The following is a 27327-nucleotide window of genomic DNA, read 5'->3' as shown; positions in this document are numbered from 1 at the left end:
GTCTTGGAGAATTTTCTTGGAACAAGTCAGAGTTATTGCTCCGACTTGGACCTTTCTCCACTACATCCTGACAAAGTAGTTATTGATGGCGCCATTGTTGATCCTCCTGTTCCCGAGGTCGTTTCCGAATCAGACCTGAAGACTCGGGACTTTAGTCTCCTCCCGTCCCTTTAGATCCTCCTGGTGATTCCTCCTACTCCGTCCAAATGACTTCTTTTTATTTTGTGGCTATATGGGGGCCCGGCCTGTGGGTCCCCCTTTTTTTAAACTTCTATTTATTTGCTGGTGGTTTGCGAACAATTTCCTTCTGGCCTTTTAAGGCCGTAAACAATATTCTGTTCGTTGCCCTTTTTTGGATAAGGGTTTTAAACAAAATAAATGCCCTTTTTTTGGATAAGGGTTTTCTAATCGGAGTAGGCGCCCCTTTTTTGGATAAGGGTTTAAGTTACTTTGCGCGTGCGCATGCTTTTTCCTATTTTGGTATGTTTGATCTTTTCGGATAAACCTTTGTTGGCTTGCATTGTTTTTTTGGTCCCCCTTTTCCGTGCGAAGGCTTGTATGCAAACTTTAAACTTTCTCAGGTTCTCATATCTCTTTTGTTATCCTTTATACTCAACTTTTGCTTTAGTGAGTTTTTATGACTTAGGTTATTTTTGTGATGCGCTTTTCATCTACTCGGAACTCGGTTTCCTTTTACTCAGAGTTCTGTCGAGTTTGCGTTACTCGGCTCCTTTCGACTTAAGAGTCGGATAATTCCCGAGTTTAATGCGATCAACTCGTATAACCTCTTTACACCGACTTGTACCTCGTCGTTTCATCCTGACGACCATGTTAGATCGGTTCATGGGATTTTCACGCTTTGTCGAGCTTAAGTCGGTGCGTTTCGTAGAAAGACTTATAAATATAGAGAAGGATATTTAAGAGAAATATAGTAATGAAAAAGATCTTTATTAATCGGGAAGGTACCTTTGCTACTAAGGGTCTTGACAGTATATTTTCCCTTAGCCTCTACTATGATGCCTCGTTAAAAACCCCCTCTCCAGAAAAACCCTTCTTTGGGAAAAAATCACGAAGCTGGGAAAAGAGTACATCAGGGAGTAGAGTTCGCTTTTAACTGTAGTACCTTTTCATATTACAAGCATGCCACGACCTGGGTAACTCAGTGCCATCCAGGTCGGTTACTTTATAGTAACCTTTCCCTAACACTTCTTTGATTTTGTATGGCCCTTTCCAATTTGCGGCGAGCTTTCCTTCCCCCGACTTGTTGACTCCAATGTCGTTTCTGATTAGGACCAAGTCGTCTACAGCAAATGTTTTTCGAATGACTTTTTTGTTGTATCTGGTAGCCATTCTTTGCTTTAATGCTGCTTCTCTTATCTGGGCGTTCTCTCGGACTTCGGGGAGCAAGTCGAGCTCCTCTTTGTGCCCCTGTACATTTCCGACCTCATCGTGAAGAATTACCCTTGGGCTTTGCTCACTGATTTCTATAGGAATCATGGCTTCTACGCCGTAGACTAATCGGAAGGGTGTTTCTCCTGTGGCGGATTGGGGGGTCGTCCTATAAGCCCATAGCACTTGGGGGAGCTCTTCGGCCCAAGCTCCCTTTGCTTCCTGTAATCTTTTCTTCAAACCTGCCAGTATGACCTTGTTAGCTGCCTCGGCTTGCCCATTGGCTTGTGGGTGTTCTACCGAGGTGAATTGATGTTTGATTTTCATGCTGGCAACCAAACTTCTGAAGGTGGCGTCGGTGAACTGGGTCCCATTATCAGTGGTGATGGAATAAGGTATTCCATACCTTGTGATAATGTTTTTGTAGAGGAACCTGCGACTTCTTTGGGCTGTGATGTGGCTAGTGGTTCTGCTTCTATCCACTTTGTGAAGTAATCTATTCCCACGATCAAGTATTTGACTTGTCCTGGTGCTTGGGGAAAAGGACCTAACAAGTCCATTCCCCATTTTGCGAAAGGCCAGGGGGAAGTTATACTGATGAGCTCTTCTGGTGGAGCCACGTGGAAATTCGCATGCATCTGGCATGGCTGGCATTTTTTCACAAAGTCTGTAGCATCTTTCTGCAAGGTCGGCCAATAGAATCCTGCTCGGATTACTTTCCTGGCCAACGATCTTGCTCCGAGATGATTTCCGCAGATTCCACTATGTACTTCCTCTAACACCTCGGTGGTTCTTGAGGTCGGTACGCACTTCAGTAATGGTGTTGATATCCCTCTTCTGTAAAGGACATTTTTCACCAATGTATAATGTTGTGCTTCCCTTCGGATCTTTTTAGCCTCTTTCTCCTCTTTAGGGAGGATGTCGAATTTCAGGTATTCGACTAAGGGATTCATCCATCCGAGGTTTAGGCCGACTACCTCAAGTACCTCTTGTTCATCTTCCGTTTTTGTTACCGAGGGTTCTTGGAGAGTTTCTTGAATCAGGCTTCTGTTGTTCCCTCCAGGTTTGGTACTTGCTAACTTGGATAGGGCGTCGGCTGCTATTTAGATCCCGAGTTATATGCTTGACCTCGCTTTCCGCAAAGTGCCCTAGGTGTTCCAAGGTTTTTTCCAAGTATTTCTTCATGTTAGGATCCTTCGCCTGATATTCTCCACTTATTTGGGAAGTCACCACTTGTGAGTCACTGTAGATCATCACCTTTGTAGCGCCAACTTCTTCTGCTAACTTTAATCCGGCAATCAAGGCTTCGTATTCTGCCTGATTGTTTGAAGCCGGAAATTCAAATTTTAAGGAGACCTCTATCTGAGTTCCTTTTCCGTCTACCAATATTATGCCTGCGCCGCTCCCTGTTTTATTGGAGGATCCGTCTACATAGAGTTCCCATGTAGTCGGTTTCTCCTCTTGTTCTCCTGCATACTCTGCAATAAAGTCGGCAAGGCACTGGGCTTTGATTGCTGTCCGAGTTTCATATTTCAATCGAACTCGGAGAGTTCTATTGCCCATTGAACCATTCTCCCTGCAACATCCGTCTTTTGGAGGATTTGCTTCATGGGTTGGTTCGTACGGACTCTTATTGTATGAGCCTGAAAGTAAGGTCGTAGTCTTCGTGAGGCTATCACTAAGGAGTAGGCAAACTTCTCTAGTTTGTGGTACCTTAGCTCAGGGCCTTGTAGAACCTTACTGGTAAAATAGACCGGGTGTTGACCGACCTCGTCTTCTCGGACCAGGGCTGAGGAGACAGCCCTGTTTGCCACGGATAGGTATAGGACGAGGTCTTTTCCCGGTATTGGTCGGGTTAAGATAGGAGGTTGGCTTAAGAATTTTTTGAACTCTTGGAACGCCTCCTCACATTCCGGAGTCCATTCAACTGGCATCCCTTCCTTAACAGGAATAATGGAAGGGATTTTAGTGCCGATCCTGCCAAAAATCTGGAGAGGGCTGCAAGTCGGCCATTGAGCTGTTGAACCTCTCTTAAACAAGTCGGGCTCTTCATTTCTAGGATGGCTCTGCATTTGTCGGGATTGGCCAATCCCTCTTTGTGTTAGCATGAAGCCTAGAAATTTCCCTGCTTCTACTGCGAAGCGCATTTTGCGGGATTTAGTCTCATCCCATGCGACCTTATAGTGTTGAAGACTTGTGAGGGGTTAAGGGGTCGACTTCTTGCTTGGTTTTTACTAACATGTCGTCGACGTATACCTCCATTAAGCTCCCTAAATGGGGGGAAAACACTTTGTTCATCAGCCTTGGTACGTGGCTCCTGCATTCTTCAGTCCGAATGGCATGACCACGTAGCAATAGTTGGCTTTTGGTGTGATGAACGATGTTTTCTCTTGGTCGGGCTCGTGCATCGGGATTTGGTTATATCCCGAGTAGGCGTCCATGAATGATAGGTATTGGTACCCTGAGCTGGAGTCTACTAGGGTATCAATACTTGGTAAGGGATAAGGGTCCTTAGGACAGGCCTTATTCAGGTCGGTATAGTCGACGCACATCCTCCATTTACCGTTTTGTTTTTTGACTAGCACTACATTGGCTAGCCATGTTGGGTATTTGACCTCTCTGATGAAGCCGGCTTCCAGGAGCGCCTGTACTTGCTCTTCTACTATGGAGGCCCTCTCTGGGCCGAGTTTGCGTCTCCTTTGCTGTACAGGTCGGACCCTGGGTAAACCGAGAGCCTATGAGACATGAGCTCGGGATCAATCCCGGGCATGTCGGAAGCCTTCCAGGCGAAGAGGTCGGAATTAGCTTTTAGGAGTTCACCCAACCTTTGTTTCAGGGTTTCCCCTAGGTTGGCTCCTATGTAAGTCGTTTTTTTCCTCCTTTACCGACTTGTATCTCCTCGGTTTTTCCTCCCGGCTGGGGTCGTAGCTCTTCTCTTGTCCTTGTCCCACCTAACTCTATGGTGTGGACTTCTTTGCCCTTTCCTCTCAGATTCAGGCTTTCGTTGTAGCACTTCCTTGCCAATTTTTGGTCTCCCCTCACCGTTGATATTCCTCCTGGAGTCGGGAATTTCATGCAGAGGTGAGGAGTTGACACTACTGCTCCAAGTCGATTAAGGGTAGTTCTGCCAATTAAGGCATTGTAGCTGACCCTTCATCGATGACTATAAAGTCTATACTCAGAGTCCTTGATTTTTCCCCTTTTCCAAAGGTGGTGTGAAGGGGTAAAATCCCAGTGGCTTTATTGGCGTATCCCCTAACCCATAGAGTGTCGGGGTAAGCTCTCAGTTCTTTTTCATCTAACCCTAGTTTGTCGAAGGCGGGCTTGAAAAGGATGTCCCCGAGCTTCCTTGGTCTACTAGGGTTCTGTGGAGATGGGCGTTGGCTAGGATCATAGTTATCACCACGGGGTCATCATGCCCGGGGATTATCCCTTGCCCATCTTCTTTCGTGAATGAGATAGTGGGGAGGTCGGGTGTCTCATCCCCGACCTGATAGACTCTTTTGAGATGTCTTTTGCGAGAAGATTTGGTGATCCCACCTCCCGCAAATCCTCCTGAGATCATGTGGATATGTCTCTCTGGGGTTTGTGTGGCGGATCTCTCCTGTCCATGTCATCCCGCTTTCTCTTTCCATGGACGTCCGACCTCTCCATGAGATATCTATCAAGCCGGCCTTCTCTAGCCAGCTTTTCTATCACATTTTTGAGGTCGTAACAGTCGTTGGTGGAGTGACCATATATTTTATGGTACTCACAATACTCGCTGCGACTTCCCCCTTTTTTGTTTTTAATAGGTCTTGGGGGTGGCAGCCTTTCAGTGTTGCATATCTCTCTGTATACATCCACTATAGAAGTCTTAGAGGAGTATAAGAGTGATACTTTCTGGGCCTTTCGAGACCGGGTTCTTCCTTCTTCCTGACTTCCCTTTCCCTCTCCCTAGGGGAGGAAGTGGGTCCAGGTCGTGAACCTAGGTCTCTTAATTTGGCATTCTCTTCCATGTTGATGTACTTCTCGGCCCTTTCTTGTACATCACTTAGAGAGACGGGGTGTCTTTTAGATATGGACTGTGAGAAGGGACCTTCTCTAAGTCCATTGACTAACCCCATTATTACTGCCTCCGTGGGCAGGTCTTGGATTTCTAAACATGCTTTGTTGAACCTTTCCATATAGGCTCGTAGAGCTTCTCCGACCTCCTGTTTTATCCCTAGGAGGCTCGGTGCATGTTTTACCTTATCTTTTTGGATTGAGAACCTCATCAAGAATTTTCTTGAGAGGTCTTCAAAACTGGTGATGGATCTTGGGGGAAGGCTATCGAACCACTTCATCGCTGCTTTCGACAAAGTGGTCGGGAAAGCCTTGCATCTCGTAGCGTCGGAGGCGTCAGCTAGATACATCCGACTTTTGAAGTTGCTAAGATGATGCTTTGGATCCGTAGTTCCATCATAGAGGTCCATATCAGGGCTTTTGAAGTTCGTTGGAACTTTTGCCCTCATTATGTCCTCGTTGAAAGGATCTTCTCCGCCTGGGGGTTGATCTTCTCCTTCGTCGCGGGAGTTCTTGAGAGAGGATTCTAGCTGCAAGAGTTTTCTTTCCAACTCTCTTCGCCGTTCCATCTCTTCCTTAAGGTACCTTTCGGTTTCCTTTTGCCTCTCCCGCTCTTGTTCCAATTGCTCCAGGCGGCTATGGACTAGTCCCATCAATTCTGTTACGTGGGATGGTCCACCCTTTTCTGATTCACGTCCATCTGAGGAGTTTACCTTTGGATTCTTCATTCCAGAGGTACCCTCTCTTGGTCGTTATCTTGATGTTGGGCTGTGTCTTCATTGTCGTTGCCCAGGCCTAGATTCTCTTGCTCAGAATCTGTTTCAGCATGGCCTTCTTCATGGGATCTTTCTGCCATCAAGGGATGATCTCTCGGGTCCCCGGCAACGGCGCCAATGTTACGGTGGGTAACCGGAGATTAGTCCAATGGATGGCGTTCGGCGGCCCAAGTGTATGATGGAGGAGGACTCCGTGTGGGTCCGCAACTCGGGGCTCCGTCCGACTTGTGCTCGCGTGTGAATGGGGGGTGGTACCTGCAAAGACACTCCGATGCCTAAGTTAGCAAGGGTGTGAGCAGGTCTTAGAGAGTATTGGACTTAGGAATACCTGAGGCGTGTCAGTGTACTTATAGTGGTGAGCCAATAACCACCGTTGGAGTAGTGCCGTATCTTTAGGATAATAACCGTCCCATTATCTTAGGGAGGTTAAGATATGGCTTTATGAAGTGGTTGGAGAGATTTCAGGGGCGGTTACTCATTTGAATGAGTATTTATCTGCCAGCTAATCTCGCAACCGACTTCTTCGTACCAAGTCGGGGTTAACACCGACCTCTTGGATGGAGGTGGGTGCTTCGATAGGCTTAACCTAGTGGATCAGGCCTTTCGATTGGTCCTGGGCCCTTAACATTGGGTCAGGGTATGAACACTAATCATTCTTATTGTTAATTATTAAAAACCGAATAATGAATTTTTTTTTTTGGAAAATAATTGAATTGAAAACTTATTAAAAATACGTTTGATATCCAAATTTTATGAAAATCTTTTCCAGGTTACATTTTATCTTATGTATAGGTTCGATAAAGAATAAAAAAATAAATTATAATTTTGTAATTCAATAATATATTATATTATAACTACCTTTTATTTCATTGATACTGAAATTTAAATTTATAATTTTTCTATTGGTTTAGTAAGGGTGTTTGAATTTATAATTTGAATTTATTTTTTATTTATCAATTTTATCCTTTATTATTCATATAATTAATTTTATTATTTTTTTAAATTATTTTTTCTAATGTTCTCTCATGTATATTATTATTTTTTATAGAATTTTTATTATTTTTTGTTTATATGAATTTTTTATCTGTTATTTTTTTTTGTATAAAATATTTTTTTGTGTTATAATTTTATTAATCCTATTAAAATACTAAAAAATACTGAAAAAGAATATTAAAATTTATTTAAATATTTAAATTTATATTCTTTTTAGTAATTTTTATTTATAAGTGATTTTGAATTGAATATTTAATTTATTATAATTTATTTTAATATAAAAATTATTAAGAGAGAGAGAGAGAGAGAGAGAGAGAGAGAGAGAGAGAGAGAGAGAGAGAGAGAGAGAGAGAGAGAGAGAGAGAGAGAGAGAGAGAGAGAGAGAGAGAGAGAGATGGGAATCATCTCTGTTCTAGTGATGGGAAGAGATAGTTTAACGATAGTTTAGGATTAATAATAGCGAAGGATATGAGTTTTTTTTTTTTACCAAAATAAATTAAACAAAGAAAAATAAAATAAATAAAATAAAAGAACTGTTTAAATAGAGGAATAGTCTTATTTAAAATTATTCTTAAATTTCTCCTAAGGTGAAGGAAGTTTCACATGAAAAAGTTGTAATTTTATTGTCATTTTTGTGATAGTATCTGTCACTGTGTTTGCATCTCTTATAATCAAACGAAAGTTAACACGCCAATTCGAATGCATGATATCTCTTATATATTTTGAGTATCAATGGATCAATAAATCCAAAACCATCTTGAGTAACAAGATTAAATGCTTCCACACAATCCGTCTCACAAATAACATCTCGTTGACCCACATCCCAAGCTAAGAGATATTCTCTCCAAATAGCAAACAATTCTCCTTGAAAAATACTATTACTCTCAATCATTCCCAAATACCCCTTTGCCAATTTCCATTACAATGTCTAATAACATAAGCAAAACCAACACTATCACCCGAACCAAAATAACTAACATCACAATTAATCTTTAAAATACCAATAGATGAGAGATTTCAAAAATCATTTAGAGTAGAGAGAAGTGACATACGTTATAATTCAAAAATATTCCTAAGCTCATTTTCTGAAGTTAATGCCAAACAAATAATTTTTCCTGGAGGCCAAATTTCATGAGGATTAAAGATGTCATTTTTCCTTACTCGCCATATCTACTAAAGTTCCGAAAAGAACTTGAACGGACGCTCTCTGCTATGATACAAGAACCAGTTCTTCAAATCCAAAGGATGACAAGAAATATCCAACCTATGTCAGACAAGTTGAGCTTTTGGACAATCTCGGATACAATGTAAAACCGATTCCTGCCTAGAAAGACATCTTGGACACTTATCCGATGACGACATCCCTCTTCTAAAGCAAAAATTTGCAGTAGGAAGAGTTTCATTAAGATACAACCAAGCCAAAAACTTGTGCTTTTTCGGAACAAGCTGACGCCAAAGTCAAAGTCAATTTTCCTGCTTCTCCCATGAAACAGCTGTTTACACAACTACAATAACTATTGCGTAATACCAACCCACTTCTAAATCTACTTGTTTATTTGGATTGTATGGGAGAATATTAAGAAGAATAAAGAGTAATCAAAGATATGAGTTTAAAACCTATCAAAAGATAAAAGGAATTTTTCTAACGAAATAAATTTGGTTCATTGAATCATACTGTAAATTTAATATCCAAACTAATAAATTAAATTTTGTCAATATAAAAGGTGTTGAAAATTTTCGTTTTTAATATAGATCACTATTTACATATTATTTATCTGTAATACTTTTAAGGTAATAGATAATCTGGTCAAACTTTTTTCTCTCTTATTTTTTTCAAAATGTTTGGTAACAAAAAAAATCCTTTTTTTTTAACCATGAGTTGTACATTTATTTAAAACAATATCTAATTGATATCAATTATATTATGTATTATATTAAAAATTAGTTTTTGATATAAAATATAAAAGAATTTAAAAAATCAATATTTTTATTAAAATTTAGTCAATATTTAACTAATAAAAAAATAAATAATATTACACTATTAGATATAATATATTATTAAAAATATTAATTATAATTAATTAATAAATATAAATCATAAAACATATCAACTCTAATTTTTTTAAAAATATATATTAAAATAAATTAATCAACATATATATTTATGTTTATTAATATAGACTGGTATTTTATGTGTATATAATGTTTTTGAATTAATATTAATTTTTTAATTTTAAAAAAAAATAATTTTCAAAGAAAAAGAGTAAAAGACAATGGAGATAAAAAAATTTGTATCATGTTTTTGACGGGGAGGAAACGGAAAAAATATTATTTTTGGTTTATTTTTTTATAAATTAAAAATTCAAATAAAAAAATAAATTCTCAGATGAATTTTTTCTCTCCAATGAAAGACACGATCCTCTCTCCCTCATTCATTCTCTTCATCTCTCTTTCTCTCTCTCCTTCTCTCTCTCAGCGTTCATTCTTTTCTCTCTCTTCCTCGTTTGTTCTTCTCTCTTTCTTGATCCTTTGATCACTGATTGCGATCAATCATCGGTTCCCCCAGTTTCATTCTCCGGTAATTGAATTACCTTCCATCAAAATTTCTTTTTTTATTTTCTGCAGAAGTTTTTCTGCGGTTTTTCTTTTTTGTTGGGGGCATTACTAGGTTAAAAAATTCACAACATTTCACGTTTTCCGATGAAAGGAATGAACTTGCATTCTGGGTTTGCGACTACATTCACCCGATTTTAATTTCTGCGAATTTTCTGTCCGCCCCATTTAGAAAATTTGCATATTTTACAGGTTTTTTTCCTTTGCCAGCGGAGAAAAAAAAAAGAAATAAAAATAAAAATCTAACTTTGCTTGTGAATTTTCAGCAGAGTAATCTTGGGGGTGTTCCTGGTATCATATATTGATACCTGAAACTTGGAAGCTGCAATCTTTTGTTTTGATGATAACAAGGTACGATTTTTCCTTTTAGTATTTTCTTTTTGGTACTGTTTGGTCGGTGATGAATTTGGGATGATATGTGGCTAGTACTTTAAAGTTCGGTTGTGTTTGGTTGAAGAAGAAAAAAAAAAGACTTTTTTTTTTGTTGTGTTTTTTTTTTTTGGTTTTCTATTTTCACTTTTTTGGGTCCCTTGATTTTATATTTATTATATATATTCAACTGGTTCCTAGTTTCTGCAATCATGGCTTCTGAAGTCTTAGAAATTTATTATCTTAAGCTTCACATATATTTAATGATTGTTATGCATGGGTATAAAATGTATGCTTGAAGGAGATTTTGTTGTTCTAAACTTGGAAGGATATTTTTGTTGGTTTTGTGTTTGGATTTTTGAATATTTATGGTATCTTCTATATTCATGGTTGTACCTTAATTTGTTCAAGTTTGCATGTTGCATGTCCATTGAATGTGATTATATGGTTAGCTAATGAATAATTTTGGTTGGAAATTATGTTTAGAATGTGAATAAATGACTTTAATGATTTTTTTTTAAAATGTTGAATTTCAAGTTGTCATTTTATTTACCTTAACTGATTTTTTTTCATCCTAAATGGCTTGTTAGGATTAATCTGCATAAACAAAAATCTCTACATTATGGATAAGATGATAGCTTCAGAGATGGACCAACATAGACAAGTTTATTTTCATTCAGAACCCGGTATCCTTCCAAGAGGCACTGGCATCTCGCATCCTAATATCCGTACGATTGTGGCAGCTTCCGGGAGCACAAGTAATCATGATTCTCACTATTTACCACCAGATGCTTATGACAATGGCGTATATGTGACACAGTATAACGGGGTTCAACCGCAACATAATCGTAACATGGGCGTTGCAGCTACGCCGAATTTATATTATTCCGGCATGAATCCTTCTTCTAGTACTGGTGTATTCCCTATGCCTCTAAATCATAGAGGCTCTGATCAATTGCCTGGTTCGGGCCCGTATGCAGTGTCTTTAGTTTCTTCGGATAATTTTGGAAGAAGCAGCAGTTTCATGGATGATGTCAGAGGTCCATACAAGAGGAAAAGTGCTGAAGGCATGAGAGGAAATTATCAGTATTTTAATGCTCCGGCTAGTTCCTCAACTGCTCCCCCTAATGCTAGGCATGCCGACGGGGTTCCGGTGATGGATACTGCGTCTTTTCCTCTGCGTGTCCCTTCGTTTGTGGAAGTAGGACCACATGGTAATGCATGGAGCAGATCAGGTGATTCCATTATGGTGCACGATCATAACCATTTGATTCGAGGAAACTATGTAGGGCAGCACTTTCAGCCGGCAGCACCTCCGTGGTTGGACCAGCAGTTGAATAGTAATAACAACGATGGTCATACAACAGCATGGAATCAGTCTCTTCCAATGCCTTATATGCATGGTAAAAGTGCATTCGTTTCTCTTCCAACGTTTTGATGTTCCCATTTTAGAGCTTTGTCGTCTATTCTTGGTTGTTCTAGAAGGTAATAATAATAATAATTTGTCACAAACATGTAAAGAAGCTTTTTTCAGGCTTGTTGATTATAAGTGGAAACCATAGCTTCTTGGATGTGATAATTCCAACCGAGCAATAAATTTACGAGAAGTCTTGTTTTAGTAACACTCAATTTGCACCTAAGATTGGAGTAAATACATATATTGTTTTCTATGTATGATCTGCCTCCTACTATGTCAATTAAGTGCTTCATAATGCGCTCAATTAATCTTTTCGCAAGGTTGTAATGTTTTTGAGCTTTGATTGTCTAACTGTTTCTTCCTATTATCGTCCAGCTCCAAATGTTAATGGAGGTTCAATAGAGAGTGCAAGTATGGGTTTGCCAAGGTATCACGAAACGGCGAGCAACAGAAACGGCCTTAGATTTCCTCATCCTCCTCCGGTCAATCACCAGCACCATAATTATCATCATCCGGCACTGCCTATGCAAGGAGTAAGAGGTCACGGTGTTAACTTCCACCCTCCTGTAACTGCGGCTTCATTCAGAGTTCCAACAAATCCCTCACACGGTGCTGCAATGCCCACGCCTAATGGTTTCGAGATGGGCCCTAGGCATTTGGGCCCTGTGCCATCAGGAGGCCTACGCATCTACCGACCTCATAGGGGAGTCATGCATGATACTATTGGTCACCGAAATATCCCCCCCATGGGTTTCCTTCATGTTGATGTAAGATTTCCTTTCTCACTGAAGTTCTATAGAATTGGTATCCAGACACATTGAATTATAAATGTAACAAATTTCTGAATTCGCGAATTTTGTGGAACAAAGGGATTGATAACTGCTTTTGTACCCTAAATGCATCATTTTCTTATGAGTAATGGTTGTTTAATGTTTATGCAGGATGTTGCTTTAATCGACGAGGTGGGAAATTTGGTTGACCATCACCGAGACATGCGCATGGACATAGAGGATATGTCTTATGAGGCAAGTACACAAATATCGATAAAATGGCTGCGTATTTTCCTACCAGCTTAGACAGTTGCAAAGTCTAGGTGACTAAAATTTTAGAGCTTATCGAAAACTATAGTTCAATCACACTTGAAATTTAATTACAGGATCTTCTTGCATTGGGTGAACGGATCGGCAACGTAAGCACTGGTTTATCAGAGGAAACAATTGCGGCCCAATTGAAAACAAAATCATATTTCAAACCGATTTCTGCTACTAATTCAGATGAGGCAGCCTTGGACGACCGCGAAGCTGATTCTTGCATTATATGCCAGGTAAGAGCTTCCAACATGTTTCATCGATTCGTTCAATTATGTCATTAGCCGAAATTTCTGGAATAATTTGATATGCATGTACTTTGACAGGATGAATACAAGAACAAAGAGAAGATCGGAGTTCTGCGATGCGAGCACGAGTACCATGCGGATTGCTTGAGGAAGTGGTTGATTGTGAAGAATGTCTGCCCCATATGCAAATCAGAAGCATTGACTCCTGGAGGGAAGGATGTATAGAGTAACATGTCTTTCTTCTCTTCCCTGTGGAATCAATGTGGCTTCTTTGGCTAATTTATTTTTGAACAGAAAAAAATTATTCATATTTTGTTATTAATATATGTACTTTTGTATATGAACTTGCACATATTATAGACAGTCATCACATTGGCCAACTCATTTAATTGTTGGCTTCCAAGAACTTTGTATCTATCAAGCTGTACAGACTTTGTTCTGTTTGATGTATTAACTTCTTCAGGTAAATTACATTAAATATCTTCATTCTCTTTATTTATTTTAATTTATGATTGAAACACCAAAGTTTCATGACCAGCGGGGAACATTGGTTATGGATCATGGCTGCGTTTGGTTCTGCTTTTTTGAAAAAAGTGATTGTACAACTTTTATTTAAGCTAACTGAAAATTGATTTCTTGTAGACATGATTGTTTTTATTCTAACTAAGAAATGTTGAATCCATATGTCGGGATATATTAGAATCAATTAGCTTTCATTAGAATTATTTAGTATAATTAAATATTTATTATTACGATTCTCTTAGTACTTATAAATATTTTTTTATATTGTATCATTTCAGATTATTTAAATATACTCAATAATATACAAATTTGGTTTCTAGTTTAGTCTCTTGTTTCTAACACCGCTCATGCACTATTTGATGGCAAAGTCAAACTTTAACCATAATGATATAGAAATGACAAATAAAATTTATGAAATTAATTTCAACTAAAATCCAAATTCACATTATAAATTTCAATCTACTTGGTATTACAAAATTTAAACATTAACACATTATGATATTCTACTCTATGAATGGAATTCTTCATTGAAACACATTGACATATATCAAAATTAAAAGACATCATTATTGTTATTATCTTTAATTTAATGGAAATATAACTTCATTGACTTGCCTGGTTTGATGAATCAGGGAGAAATTATTTGACTTATTTCTACAGCACATGGCAAGTACATTTTCAAAATACAAAAACGTGTTGTTGACTTGTTGTAACCAGAAAAATAAACAAAAAGTAAACGTGACTTAATTCAGCTAAGTCCTAAGTACTTGAACATGGCTTGAACATGGCTTAAGTTGACTGTGGATAGGGTCAGGTCAACTATAGTCTTCGCTATTCAAAAACGCGCTTTTTTCTCATTTTTGGTGTTACAAACGTGCTCTTAAATCTTAATGCTTATTAATATTTACTATTATTATAACTTATAATACTAATCATGTTGGTGTCAACTTGCATTGCATTTGTAGAGTTAATGTTGATTAAAATTAGATTGGTGTGAGTGTGATTTGTATTTGAGTAATTTTGTGTCAAATGTGATGTTAAAAAAAATAAATAAATGTGTTTGGAGGATGTTAGTTACAATCATGTTGGAGATGTATGATTACCAAAAAAGATATATTATATTTTTTTATATTACTTGTAATTCATAATTTTAAATTTAAACAATTCAGATAAGTCATTAAAATATTTTTATAACTATTATTGTATTATTGAATAAATTATTAAATATTTTTCAAAGTAGTATTTTTTTAATTCAATGTATTTAAGAATAAAAATTTGAGATTAATTAAACTGATAAATATTTTAACTTTTTAAAAAAATGATATTGGATTTAAGTATTAATTTTTTTAAGATAAAAAAATATTTATACTATTTTATTTAGATGATGTAAAAACTTAAACAATTCAAAATACTAGTAAGATACAACATAATTGAGAAATTATATAAAAGACTACTGTGTTATATATAGTAATACAAAATCCAAAGGCAATTTAAGATATTATGCTTGAGTTTTGATTTAATAAAAGTAGAAGTTGGTTGGATGTGTATTTGAATGATGGTGATTAGCAATTTATGGAAGATTTGGGAATAAAAATTAAGGAAGTTGTGTTTAAAGTGAACCATTCAAAAGTCACCAAAAAAAAAAAGTGAACCATTCAAAGTGAACAAGGCCCCAACAAATTTGTGATTGTTAATTATATATCTAGATGGAAGATCAATCTGTAGTTATTATTTTACTTTTCATGAGAAAATAAAAAGATAAAAGAGAATTATGAAAACATATAGTCTTTGATTTTGGAATAAAATGCTTTGTCCTATAACTCATAGCTTGCAAATGGAAATTTGATCACAATGTCCATAGACAAATTCAATGTTTTTTGTTATGGAAAATAAATTTTGCTCATGCATATATCAAACACTTGCCATATAATTTGTTGAGGTATAAAAGTTGAATGAAGAACTAATTGATTGTTCTTCCATATGTGAAGGTAAATTTGAATATTTATATTAATATATTTTTAAATTTTAATTTCTTTTAGCTATGACAATTAAAAATTTTTATATTTTGACTGTTTTAGAAAATATCTGCATCAATAATAAATTTCTAGAATTTGGAATAGTTAAAACAATGAATAGGAAGATATATTAGAAATTATTTGTATATACTTTATTCTTTTTATGTTATATAAATAAAACAAAGACATCGGATAGTAATTTAGACAAATTGTTAATAGGGTAATTTACAATCTTAAATAATATACGCTCTTTGGCTGAATTTCACAATAGTGAAAAAATTCTATTTATTAAAAAATAGCATATAGAAGTGATCATGTATATAATTTCCTTTAAAATAAATTTTTGCTATATTATTTTAAGTAAAATCAATTGAGTGCTCTTATGTGAATGCAAACAAGCCGATGCATGTCTGAATACAGAGGAGCAATCATTCACATTTTAAGCTAACAACCCAAAATAAATTTTTTTTTTTTTTTACAAAAAAAATAGTTCTATTCAAAATTATTATCAAATTATGTAATAATATTACATCTTTTTTATAATTTGCTGATAGAGTTAAGTATTCGCGAATTAAGAACGAGTATAATTAGAGTTAGAATATTTTCAACCTGTATATAGAATCAGGGTTGATTTCAAATCCTACCTTACCCTATCTATTGTCATCTCTAAATAAAGTTGAATATATATAAAAATTTTAACCCACAAATAATATTAAAATTAACTCCAAACCTTATTCTATTTTATTCATTGTCACCCCTACTCATACTGTCATCACACAACACATTGTACATGGATTTTTTTTCCTAAAAAGGACTTTTTCAAACATGGAGACTTGCAAAGTGCAAGGCTTTATGTTCATGTGAAGCCGACACTTGGTGGAACGTTCACAGACATTGTAATATAGATTTTCTGTCCATTCAATAGACCAGCCACTCTTAAAATTAGAATGAAAAATATACCTTTTGAGAATTGGCTTTTAATTAAGGTTTGGTGCTATTCATTTGATATTATTTGTTGTTGTTGATTTGTATTTTCATTAAAAATCTTAGTGTGTTTTCTAAAGTTATAATTTATCATATCTTATAGGAAAATATTTTGTTGTGACAAAGACGGTGTAAGGATGCATTATATTCCCTGCTCACTTTTGGTACTCGACGGTCTGTGCGTCACTTGGTATCAGTTGCAATGGCAAAGATCATACCCAAGGGAGATGGAATATCTGTTTATGCTAAAGCAAGCAGTTTTTAGGGATTTCTTTCTGATGGTTCTTGTTACCATAAGGAAAATTAATTTTTTAAATATATTTGCTTTTGAATTTTTGTCAGCCAAATTGATTCTCTTGTTTGAGGAACTATATAGAACTCAATTTTTGTAAACAATTTTAGTTATTATTCTATCAATGGTTCTTGGTACCATATGCCATATGCAAGTTCTTTCATTATGTTGGTCATAATAAATACTTGAGTGATGGAAATTGAATTTTATATTATATTTATTACTACTATTTCTATTTTATTTTATCCATTATTTTTTTTGTATATTCTTAAGATAAAGTATTTTGAAAGTCCAAAAAAATAAAGAGAAGGTATTTTTGGTACAATTTGTATATAAATAAAAAAAATGATAGTGATAAAATAAAAGGGATTATAGAAAATTTTTTGTCATAGAATCATTAAATAGGGATTATAGGAATATCTTTCATTGAATATTTATAATTTTTCTGAATTTTCAATTAGATTCCTATACTTTTTTTTCTTTTCAATTAGGTCCTTAGGGGTATACAAGTAATTTCACAATTTACTAATATTTTTTTTAACGTTTAACATTAACAAGGATTAAATTGAAAAAAATAGTGTATAAGGACCCAATTGAAAAAAAAAAGTATAAGGATTTAATTGAAAATTCAGTGAAACTATAGGACTTGCAGAGTAATTAAACCTTAACAATTTTATACTTAAAAATGGTCAATTACTTTATATTTCAAAGCAATCCTATTAGATGAACAACGAGAGATGCAAATAACATGAATAATGGGCCGCATTTCAAGCCCATTAACAAAGATTATATCTAATTAATTTAAAATTTAATTTTTAAAATTAAAATTAATTTTTTTAACCTATTATTTACGTTGTTCAAAAAAAATATTGTTACTCTATATTTTTTCCATTAATAAATCTATTCTGCATAAAAACATAAACATATATTATAAAGAGAAATAAATAAATACCACTTATAAAATATTTTAGTTATGTATCAATTTAATCAATTCATCGGATCATCTTAAATAGACAGATTTTTCATTTCAAAGTTTTTTTGGGTATTATTCATTTTAAAATTAAATTAATAAAAAATGAAATACTTAATAAATAGATTCATTTTTTTTTGTATTAAGAGCAAAGATATCTGTCAATTCATTTGAAGAAAAACAAGCATAGACCCAAAAGACAGTTTTATCAAACAAAAAAAAGTCCAAAATAAGACTTAAGTCAATAAATAAGTTAACTGGTTTAGTCACACTGATTTCATTAAATGGAACAAAACTCTATTTTAGCTTTCCCTAAATATTTGATATATGTTTGATCCGAGTAATCTTACATGCATGTTTATCTAGATAGTGAATTTCTATTTTTCATTTTGTAATAATACTTGAGTATAATTTATTTTTATAACTCTTACATATAAATGTTTATGGAGTTGATATAAAGCGTAAAGAAAAGAGGTAGTGTACATCCAAAAATATCTCTCTACATAAAAGAATAATGGAACTGAAATGAATTAGAATACTGAAGGATTAAATTGCGAAAACAATTGTATGCTTAGGGAAATCATAATACCAAATAGGATCATTCAGTTACATTCACTAACTGAATCTATTAAACACTCTAAAAATAAAGGTAAAATTCACATCCTTGTAAAAGCTATTTTCAAAGATAGCATTTCTAGAAATCATATTCCCAATAAGAATATAACCATTCATATATGATAGATAAGTAATATTGATTATAAAAATACTATCTACACACAAAAAATTAATCATTAGATTAATTATTATATATTTATGTATAAATATATGCATCGTTTAACGTTTATTTTATATTTCAACCTGTATTTTATGCAAATGATGACTGATTTGATAGTTAAATTTTTATGTACATATAATAAAATTGATTAATTATTTAAAAATTAGTTTATTTGATATCATATAAATTGACCTGCAAAACCATACATTCTAGCATAAGTTTCGTTTTAAATTTGTTCATTTAGTCCGTTTTTTATTTTGAGAATAAGATAAAACAAGACATTGAGAATATGATACAAAAAATAAAAATATAAAAATTAATATTTTTGTATTTTGTTTAGTAATGAACTAAATATAAAATAGAATAAATAATAAAAGATTTAATTGATCTTATTTTTTCTTCACACAAAATTTAGAATAAAAGATAAAATAATAAAAAATATAATTATGAAAATCTGACCGTGATTAAAAGAAAAAAGTTGTATCTCCATTTAGTGACCACTATGTCCTTTCTATTAAAAAAGAATACAAAATACAGTAATTTCAATATCTCAAGACATAATATCTCTATCCATGTGTTACGTGCCAAATACAATTCTCAATATACTGTTTTTATAAACCAACCCAGGCTTACGTCACAGGATATAAGCCATGATAAGCCATGATCTTAAGTTGGAAACTTGTTACATTCATAATACTTAATACTATATTTTATGAACTAAATAATCTTTGTATAAAGAGATTGTTTTTACATGTGAAATACAACCAGATCCAGTCAAGCCAAAAGTAAACTAAAGGAAATTAACTACAAGTGTGGATAAGAAAATTATGAGAAATAATGTCAACTAATCAAGATACTTACATGTTTCAGGAACCAGGATGGTGAGAATGAGATGAAAATGCTTGAATTTTTCATACAAATTCAGTCAGAGCAGCAACCAACTTTCTTAATAGCGGAAACATCATCCTTGTTTCCCACACTTATGGTTTGGCCTTGAGGCAATCCTGCAGGATCGTTCCCAGCTTCAAGCGCTTTCCGAGTCATGAAACGATATATTTGTGTCAAGACTTGGGTGAATGCATTGTCAACATTCATAGACTCAAGGGCTGAAGTCTCCATGAAAAAGATGTTCTCCCTTTCGGCGAATGCTGTTGCATCTTCGGTAGACACGGCTCGAAGGTGACGCAGGTCTGCTTTATTGCCAACCAACATTACTATGATGTTGGCATCCGTGTGATCTCTCAACTCCTTCAACCATCTCTCAACATTCTCAAATGTAATATGTCGGGTCACATCATAAACTAGTAAGGCACCAACCGCTCCTCGGTAGTAGGCACTTGTGATTGCGCGATATCTGAAAAAGAAGAACATAATCCAAACTTACTTTACGTGAAACTCGAATTCGCGACTTCAAAGTGAGTATGAGAAGACTATAAAATTGTTTGGGTGAGTTTCTAAGAAAAGATCTTTTGTTGAGTTATATTTTTTAAAACATCTTATGGAAAATTAAAAATAATTTTATATTTGGATATCTCATGTAAAAATATCTTTTTATCCATTAATGATGTTTGGGTATAACAATATAAAAGTACTTTTTTATTTATTTATCATATGAAAAACATCTTTTTTTTTTAAGAAAAAAAAATCTTTTAAAAAAATGTAAATTACAGTTTCTCAAAAAAGATGTTTTTTTTTTTTATTTTTCTAATGTTTTTATTTTTACTATTAAAAATTTGTCACACGCAAAAAAATTAAAAAAAATCTTTTTTTTGTCATGATAATAACACCCAAACAAATACTATATCATATAAACTATAACTCGTTGGCAACTTTATTTACTTTAACATCTATAATTATATATTTATTATATTTAATTATTTTATTAATTTTTATAATTTGACTAAATTTAGAATTAAATTTCTATATTTTTATAATTAAATTTTTAAATTATTTTAAATTTTTTAATTAGATTTCTATCGTAACAAAAAAATTTGGGTTAACAAAATATTCTATTCTCAAATTAAAAATACCATCAATAATTGCTAAATTTTTAAAAGTGATTCTCTCTTTTTTTATTATGACAAAATAGTCCTCCCTCTAGTATCTCTAGCACTTCCTCCTTACCCAGTTAGTCTTTGAAATCAAGATGTTGGCAGTGTATTATTTTGGAGGGCTATTTTGTCCTTCTGAAAAAAGAGAGCGCGAGCCATGTTTAGGAATTCAGCAATTGTTGATCATATTTTTAATTCGGGAATAAAAACTCTAATTTTTTATCATAGTAGGAACCTAATTAAAAAATTTAAAATTATTTAGGAATAAAATAAAAAAATAAAAAATTAATTATAAATTTAATAAAATTATAAAAACTAATAGACCAATTAAACTTATTTATTATTAATCAATTATTCTAACAATTATTAAAAAATATAAAATAAAATAAATAATAATTAAAAAATACAAAATAAAATAATTTTGAATTTTTTGGGGTTGATTTTTTTATCTTCCAAAAATTTTTGTTTTGCAACATATATAGTTAAACACCACCCTAAAAATAACAATAACAATAACACTAAGCAAGGTTTAAAGGAGATCAATGACACCTAGACAAATAAACAGAGGAAGAACATAAAAATGTATAAATATAGTGTAATAAAATTGATGCTAAAATAACATTACCTTATGGAATAACTACTTATTTAAACCCTGTTTACTATACATAGCCTATTAGTATGTATAAAAAAGTAAAAATCATAGGAAGCAGTTGTTGAAAATTCGATACTTAAAAATAATGCATAACTTGAATGTTTTTTCCCCTGTCAATAAGGTAGAAATTCGATACTTTGCAAAATCAAACAATCATGAATTTGGGTAAACGGTCGATTTTGTCCTTGAAAATCGTTATCTAAGTTGGACTTCTAAAAATTTTTTCAATTAAGTTCATATTTTAAATATTTTAAATTAGTTATTTACTCATTTTAGTCTTTTCGTTACTTTTATTATTAATGGTGTCAAAATTTGTTAACGTGATATGTTAAATAATATTACAATATACACTTAGTAATCTTAATTGACTATTAACATGATAAATTTATAAAAGAGGAAAGTATCGTTTTTGTCCTCAACATTTGGAATAAGTCCCAAAGTTGTCTATGACATTTCAATCGTTCTATTTAAGTCCCAAACATTTTAAAATTAGCTCAATGTTATGTTATTCTACTGTTAGGATCCATTAACAGAATTGACGGCGAGACAAAATTAAGATGATTTTAAAACGTTAGGAACTTAAATAGAACGAAAACGTTGGAGACAAAAACGATACATAGAAATAAATTTTAATTTTATCATTTAATAATATCAATTTTTTACTGTATATAATATTCAATTATTTTTCAATCATATCTAAGTAAATTACACTTAGTCACACTACTTTTATTCTAAATATTTTTTTTATATTTTTATATTCAATTATTTTTATATTTTTATTGAAGAATAAAACTAAAATTTATTTCTATGTATCGTTTTTGTCCCAACGTTTTTATCCTATTTAAGTCAGTAACGTTTCAAAATCGTCTCATCTCGCCGTCAATTCTGTTAACAGATCCCTAACGGCAGGACAACATTAAGTCAATTTTGAAACGTTAGAGACTTAAATAAGACGATTGAAACGTTAAGAATAACTTTGGGACTTACCCCAAACGTTGGAGACAAAAACAATACTTTACTCTTATAAAATTAGATCAAATTAAAACTTAATTAAAGAAAAAACTTGAAGCATTGGATTTCTCAATTTGAAATTTATTTGATCTAATTTTATAAATTTATTATATTAATAGCTAATTAAGACTACTAAATATATATTGTGAATCACTTAGCTCGTCACTTCAACAAATTTTGATATCTTTAACAATAAAAATGAATAAAAAACTAAAATGACTAATTTAAAATTTAGAAAGATAAATTTAATTAATTAAAAAAATTGAAAATTAATCTAAAAAATGAGTGATATTTCTAACCCTTTATTCCATGAATTTCAAAGAGCAAATTAATCTGAGTATTCGTACGGCTACTATAGTGAGCATTCAATTCAAATCCAAGCATGAAGGAATTGAAAAGAAAGGGAGCGGTACCTTTCTTGGCCAGCAGTGTCCCAAATCTGAGCCTTGAGGACCTTATTATCATCGACGGTGATGGTTCTGGTGGCGAATTCAACGCCGATGGTGGACTTGGATTCGAGGTTGAACTCGTTGCGGGTGAAGCGGGAGAGGAGGTTGGATTTTCCGACGCCAGAGTCACCGATGAGAACCAGCTTGAATAGGTAGTCATAGTCATCGTCCCCTCTATTGTATGACGCCATGTAAGAGAGAGAGAGAGAGAGAGAGAGGTGTTTTCGGTGGGGATGAAGAGTGAGTGAATCTAAAAATATTTTAAGGAATGTATTTTGTGTGTTTTGATTTTTGAAGTTGGGGGTCTTCGCAAATCACAAATATTCATGTCGTGGTCGTGTCTACTGTCTGTCTGTCTCATCTCTTCTTGGTTGTGAAATGTGATGCCACTTTTTTTTTTTTGGTAGGTTTTTAAAATCGCACGCTTTGTTCCTTACTCCTTCGGATATTAAAATACATAAAATAATTTTTAATATTTATTTTTGTTAGATAATATAAGATAAACTATTAAAATATACTGAAATAATTTTGTTATTAATAAAAATACACTTAAATTTTATAAGAATATTTAAATAATTATTTAAAAAATACACAAAAAAATGGATAAAAAATTGATCTTAATATTTTTTATTTTTTAAAAGTATTATTAATTGTTGACAAAAAAAATCACAAAAAAATATATACTTAGCAAAAAATTACTAAATTTTAAAAATAAAAATATCTTATTTTTAATCATATTTACAAAAAATCGCATCAAAATTTAATTTCTAAAGTTTTTTTGAGAATACATATTTAATATTGGGTATTTTTGTCATGTTTTTAAATTATTTGAGGACATTTTTATCGATAACAAAATTCAAGTACATTTTTGTAGCGACAAAACTATTCGAATGTATTTTTGATAATTTACCTATAATGTAGTTTTTTCCGTTAGTTATTAACCGTATATGTTAACATAAAATGTTAATTTGCACACATAGTTATTAAGTGTTTATATACTCGAACTTTGAACTAACATATCAGTGTCTAAAGTAAAATATAAAAAAATCTCTGAATAGTTTATAAAATCTCAAACCAGTTTTTAAAAAATTTTAAAATTTTAAAATAGTTATTCCAAATATTTTTAATTTTTTAAAATAAATTTAAAAAAATACATCAATTAAAAAATATATTTTATTGACATAATTGCTAAATATAATAACACAAACAACTTTAACTACAAGTCTATTATATTACAATAAATGAATCCTAACACTTTTTAAAAAATATGAATAGAATACTTAAATTTATCATGATATTTTTTTTCCAAATGTTGTAAAATATTAAAAACTTCACATTGCGATTTTGCAAATAATTTATATTGACCTCGTGGTTAACCAAAACTTATAAATCTAACTTTAGAGATAACTTGGCTCATATTATACACAAATTCTTAAGTGTTGCTTTCGTAAATATTTGCACAAATATTTTTAATTGTTCATATAAAATTTTTTACAATAAATAAGACTTTCTTTATGTTTTTTTTTTCAAAATATACTAGTTTATTTTTTTCATCATTAAATAATAATCATGGAAATAATACTTATAAATTAGATTAAATTAATATATTGTACGATAAAAATAAATATGAAATTTTAAATTATTTAATATTTTTTGAAAAATAGTATCTTTTTAAAATTAATTTATACAAAATACATAGAAAACTTTTGTATATATAAATAATTAAATTTAAGATAAATAAATAAAAAATTTTAGAAATTAAAATTTATTAATTTAAAAATAATTATATATTCGAAGAAATTGTTTTCAGAGTTTATAAAATTTTTTAGGAATGTTTTGAGATTTTTTAAAATTTTTAAAAATTGTTTTGTCTTTCACTTAAGGATTGATTTATCTAATTCGTATATGTAAATATTTAACGGTCATTTATATGAGTTAATATTTTACGTCGATAATCACTATTAGTGAATAAAAGAAATTGTATTGTCTAATATAAATAAATATTAGACACTATTTTGTATATTTTGAATTTTAAAAAATTAAAGTATTTAATTTTAAAAATCGCAAAAACTAATTTAGATAATTATTCTTAAAAGAAATATCCAAACTTATTTAGAGTAAATATTGTTAGCAAAAAGAATAATTTTCTGGTGTTTATAATTTTTTTTTAGTAATGAGTTTATAATCTAATTTAAAAAGACTCAAGAGTTGTTGATGAACTTCTCTATTAAAGTCCTTTGTTCACCTCTAATTCAAATAATATAAATAATATGGTACTTTTAATATTGTGTCTAATTTACTAAAAAAAATAAATAATATTTAATAAATTTTAAATATTTTATTTTTTATTTTAAATATTTTAAATACTTTATTTTTTATTTTTAAAAATAAATTAGCCAATTTAGATACTACAATAAAAACATCATAAAATTCACTTTCAAACAAAGTCTAACAAGCCACATTATTCTTTTTTTTTTTTTTACTTTTTGTCCTCAAAAGAGAGATTTTAGATATTTTTTTCTTTTGCTTTAGGTTTTTTAATTATTTTTTATTCTTTTAATATTAGCTAAGAATTAATTTGTTACCAATGTAAGAGTTAATCATTCTACCAAAAGTTAGTTTCCGAATTTTTTTACCCTTATTTATATATATGAGTGAGCTAATTATTTAACTAATTCAAATTGATTTCATTTGTTTTATTTTATATCTTCTAGTAAATTTCTTCTTTTGTTATTCGCAATAATGTTGCTTTGTAAGAAAGTAAAGTATTTTCTTTACCTTTTTAACTTTTAAGCAACGTCAAGAGACTGAAAATATTGTGTGTTAAATTGATATAACATTGTATTTTTATTTTCAATAGTAATAACAAATAATTTCAATAGTAATAACAAATATTTTATAGAACATTCTCGTATTATGCAAAATTATTAACTGTTATCGTAAAATTCTAGGTATAGTCTATAGTCCGTAATTACGAGGCGAGCTTTTTGACAAAGTACTCTGTTCTCTCACCCTTGGTCTCTTTCTTGCTTGCATTTATATTTACTTAAAATAAAAAATTATCAATACATTATAAAAATAGTTGTTAAAATTAGATTGGATTCATCAGTTCAATCGAGTAACTAATAAATTAGACCCTAAATCAATCCGATCCAATATTTTGATAATTTAAGAAAAAAATTAGTCAAATCAATCTAAATTTAAGTTAGATGACTCCTATCACATCGGATACCTTAAATTCGACATCCTTTTTTTAAAAAAAAAACAAAATTTATAAAAAATACACAAAATTACACTATAGTCCACAACGTACTCTATAGAAGAGGAATCTACACACCTTTACTAAAGTGTGTTTCGACCTCATCAACATAAGAGATCCTACAAGAAGTTCATAACAGTATCTGCAAAAATCACCTGGGAGCTAGATCACTAGCTAAGAAGGTCTTACGAGACGGCTTCTACTGACCGACCTTACAAAAAAAAGCAATCGACTTCGTCAAAATATGCCAGCCTTGCCAAAAAATGCTAATTTTCATGTAGCACCTCTTGAAGAGCTCATTAGCATTATCTCACCTTGGTCATTCGCAAAATAGGACTTGGATCTCCTCGGACCATTTCTTTAAGCACCTAAACAAGTAAAGTACCTCATAGTCGGGGTGAATTACTTCACTATGTGGATCGAGGCAGAGCCTCTGGCAATCATCACAACTCAAAGAAGTTAGAAATTCCTCTACAAGGGTTTGGTGTTCCATACTCCATCACCACAGATAATAATACCCAATTTACAGACTTAATATTTAGAAGTCTGGTGGCAAGCCTCAAGATTAAGCATCAGTTCATGTCAATAGAGCACCCTCAAGCCCACGGACAAGCAGAAGATTACAATATGCAAAGGGTGCATGGACCGAAGAATTTTTTCAAGTCTTGTGGACATATCGGACAACTTCTCATTCAAGAACAGGAGAATTTCCGTTCCGACTTGCATATGGCATAGAAGTCATGATTCCCATAGAAGTCAACGAAGAAAGTTCAGGGGCTAGATTCTACAATGACGTGGAAAACATCCGAGCTCAAAAGGAAGAACTCGACCTCTTTCCAAAAATTTAAGAATAAGCTCGGCTAAGGGAGGAGGCATTAAAGCAAAGAACGACAATATGATACAACAAGAAAGTCATCAGAAGAAACTTCACCACAAATGATCTCATACTAATCTGAAATGACATCGAAGTACAGAGGTCGAACGAAAAAAAGTTAGCTGCAAATTAGAAAGGATCTTACAAGATCATTGAAGTCTTGGAAAAAAGGTTACTTCAAAGTGTTCGACCTGCAAGGGAAAGAACTCCCAAGGTCGTGGCACGCAACCTGAAAAGGTACTATAGCTAGAAGCGAACCTTGTTCCATGATATACTCTTTTTTCCGACTTCATAGTTTTTTCTAAAGGGAATTTTAACGAGGCATCTCAACAAGGGCTAGGAGTTAAACATAAAACTCTTAGTAGCAAGAATTACTTGTACCATTTCTTATTAATGTTAATCTATTCTTCATTCTATTGATTGTTTTACCAAAACGCACTAATTTAAGCTTGAAATGGCGCAAAAATCATTACCCGACCTAGACGGTCGGCAAGATGAAGTGACAAGGTCCAAATTAGTGTAAGAAGTTATATAAG

At 32.5% G+C, this 27327-nt stretch overlaps 2 protein-coding genes across 3 annotated transcripts; one reads left to right on the top strand and one right to left on the bottom strand.

Annotated features, from left to right (window-relative positions):
* The first annotated feature begins 9573 nt into the window (after nt 1-9573).
* On the top strand, nt 9574-13432 carry LOC130941394 (probable E3 ubiquitin-protein ligase ZFP1). 2 transcript variants are annotated; one of them, XM_057869878.1, is made up of 7 exons: nt 9574-9780; nt 10082-10166; nt 10775-11587; nt 11977-12368; nt 12543-12626; nt 12758-12925; nt 13016-13432. In XM_057869878.1, exons 3-7 carry the CDS (start codon nt 10807-10809, stop codon nt 13160-13162), a joined length of 1572 nt encoding a protein of 523 aa, XP_057725861.1. In that variant the 5' UTR covers nt 9574-9780; nt 10082-10166; nt 10775-10806; the 3' UTR covers nt 13163-13432. The 2 variants fall into 2 exon arrangements, with proteins under 2 accessions (XP_057725861.1, XP_057725862.1); XM_057869879.1 differs by having other exon boundaries at nt 9606-9780; nt 10085-10166.
* A 5570-nt stretch (nt 13433-19002) lies between these two features.
* Nucleotides 19003-23044, bottom strand: LOC130941533 (ras-related protein RABA1f-like). Its single transcript, XM_057870081.1, has 2 exons — nt 22623-23044; nt 19003-19849 (listed from the first exon to the last, which is right to left on the bottom strand). The coding sequence occupies exons 1-2, from the start codon at nt 22847-22849 to the stop codon at nt 19417-19419; spliced, it is 660 nt and encodes a 219-aa protein (XP_057726064.1). The 5' UTR covers nt 22850-23044; the 3' UTR covers nt 19003-19416.
* Nucleotides 23045-27327: the final 4283 nt, after the last annotated feature.

The sequence above is a fragment of the Arachis stenosperma genome, chromosome 7, assembly GCF_014773155.1.
Source record: "Arachis stenosperma cultivar V10309 chromosome 7, arast.V10309.gnm1.PFL2, whole genome shotgun sequence".
Lineage (NCBI taxonomy): Eukaryota > Viridiplantae > Streptophyta > Magnoliopsida > Fabales > Fabaceae > Arachis > Arachis stenosperma.
Note: the sequence above shows the minus strand (reverse complement) of the source record. Positions and strands in the feature narration are given on the sequence as shown.

What these genes read in the sequence shown, in the direction of transcription:
- LOC130941394 (XM_057869878.1), top strand. Translation starts at nt 10,807, where the DNA reads ATGGATAAGATGATAGCTTCAGAGATGGACCAACATAGACAAGTTTAT. An exon ending in TGGGTTTCCTTCATGTTGAT is followed by an intron (nt 12,369 to 12,542) that starts GTAAGATTTCCT and finishes ATGTTTATGCAG; the next exon opens with GATGTTGCTTTAATCGACGA. An exon ending in ATTCTTGCATTATATGCCAG is followed by an intron (nt 12,926 to 13,015) that starts GTAAGAGCTTCC and finishes GTACTTTGACAG; the next exon opens with GATGAATACAAGAACAAAGA.
- LOC130941533 (XM_057870081.1), bottom strand. Translation starts at nt 22,849, where the DNA reads ATGGCGTCATACAATAGAGGGGACGATGACTATGACTACCTATTCAAG. An exon ending in GACACTGCTGGCCAAGAAAG is followed by an intron (nt 19,850 to 22,622) that starts GTACCGCTCCCT and finishes CTTCTTTTTCAG; the next exon opens with ATATCGCGCAATCACAAGTG.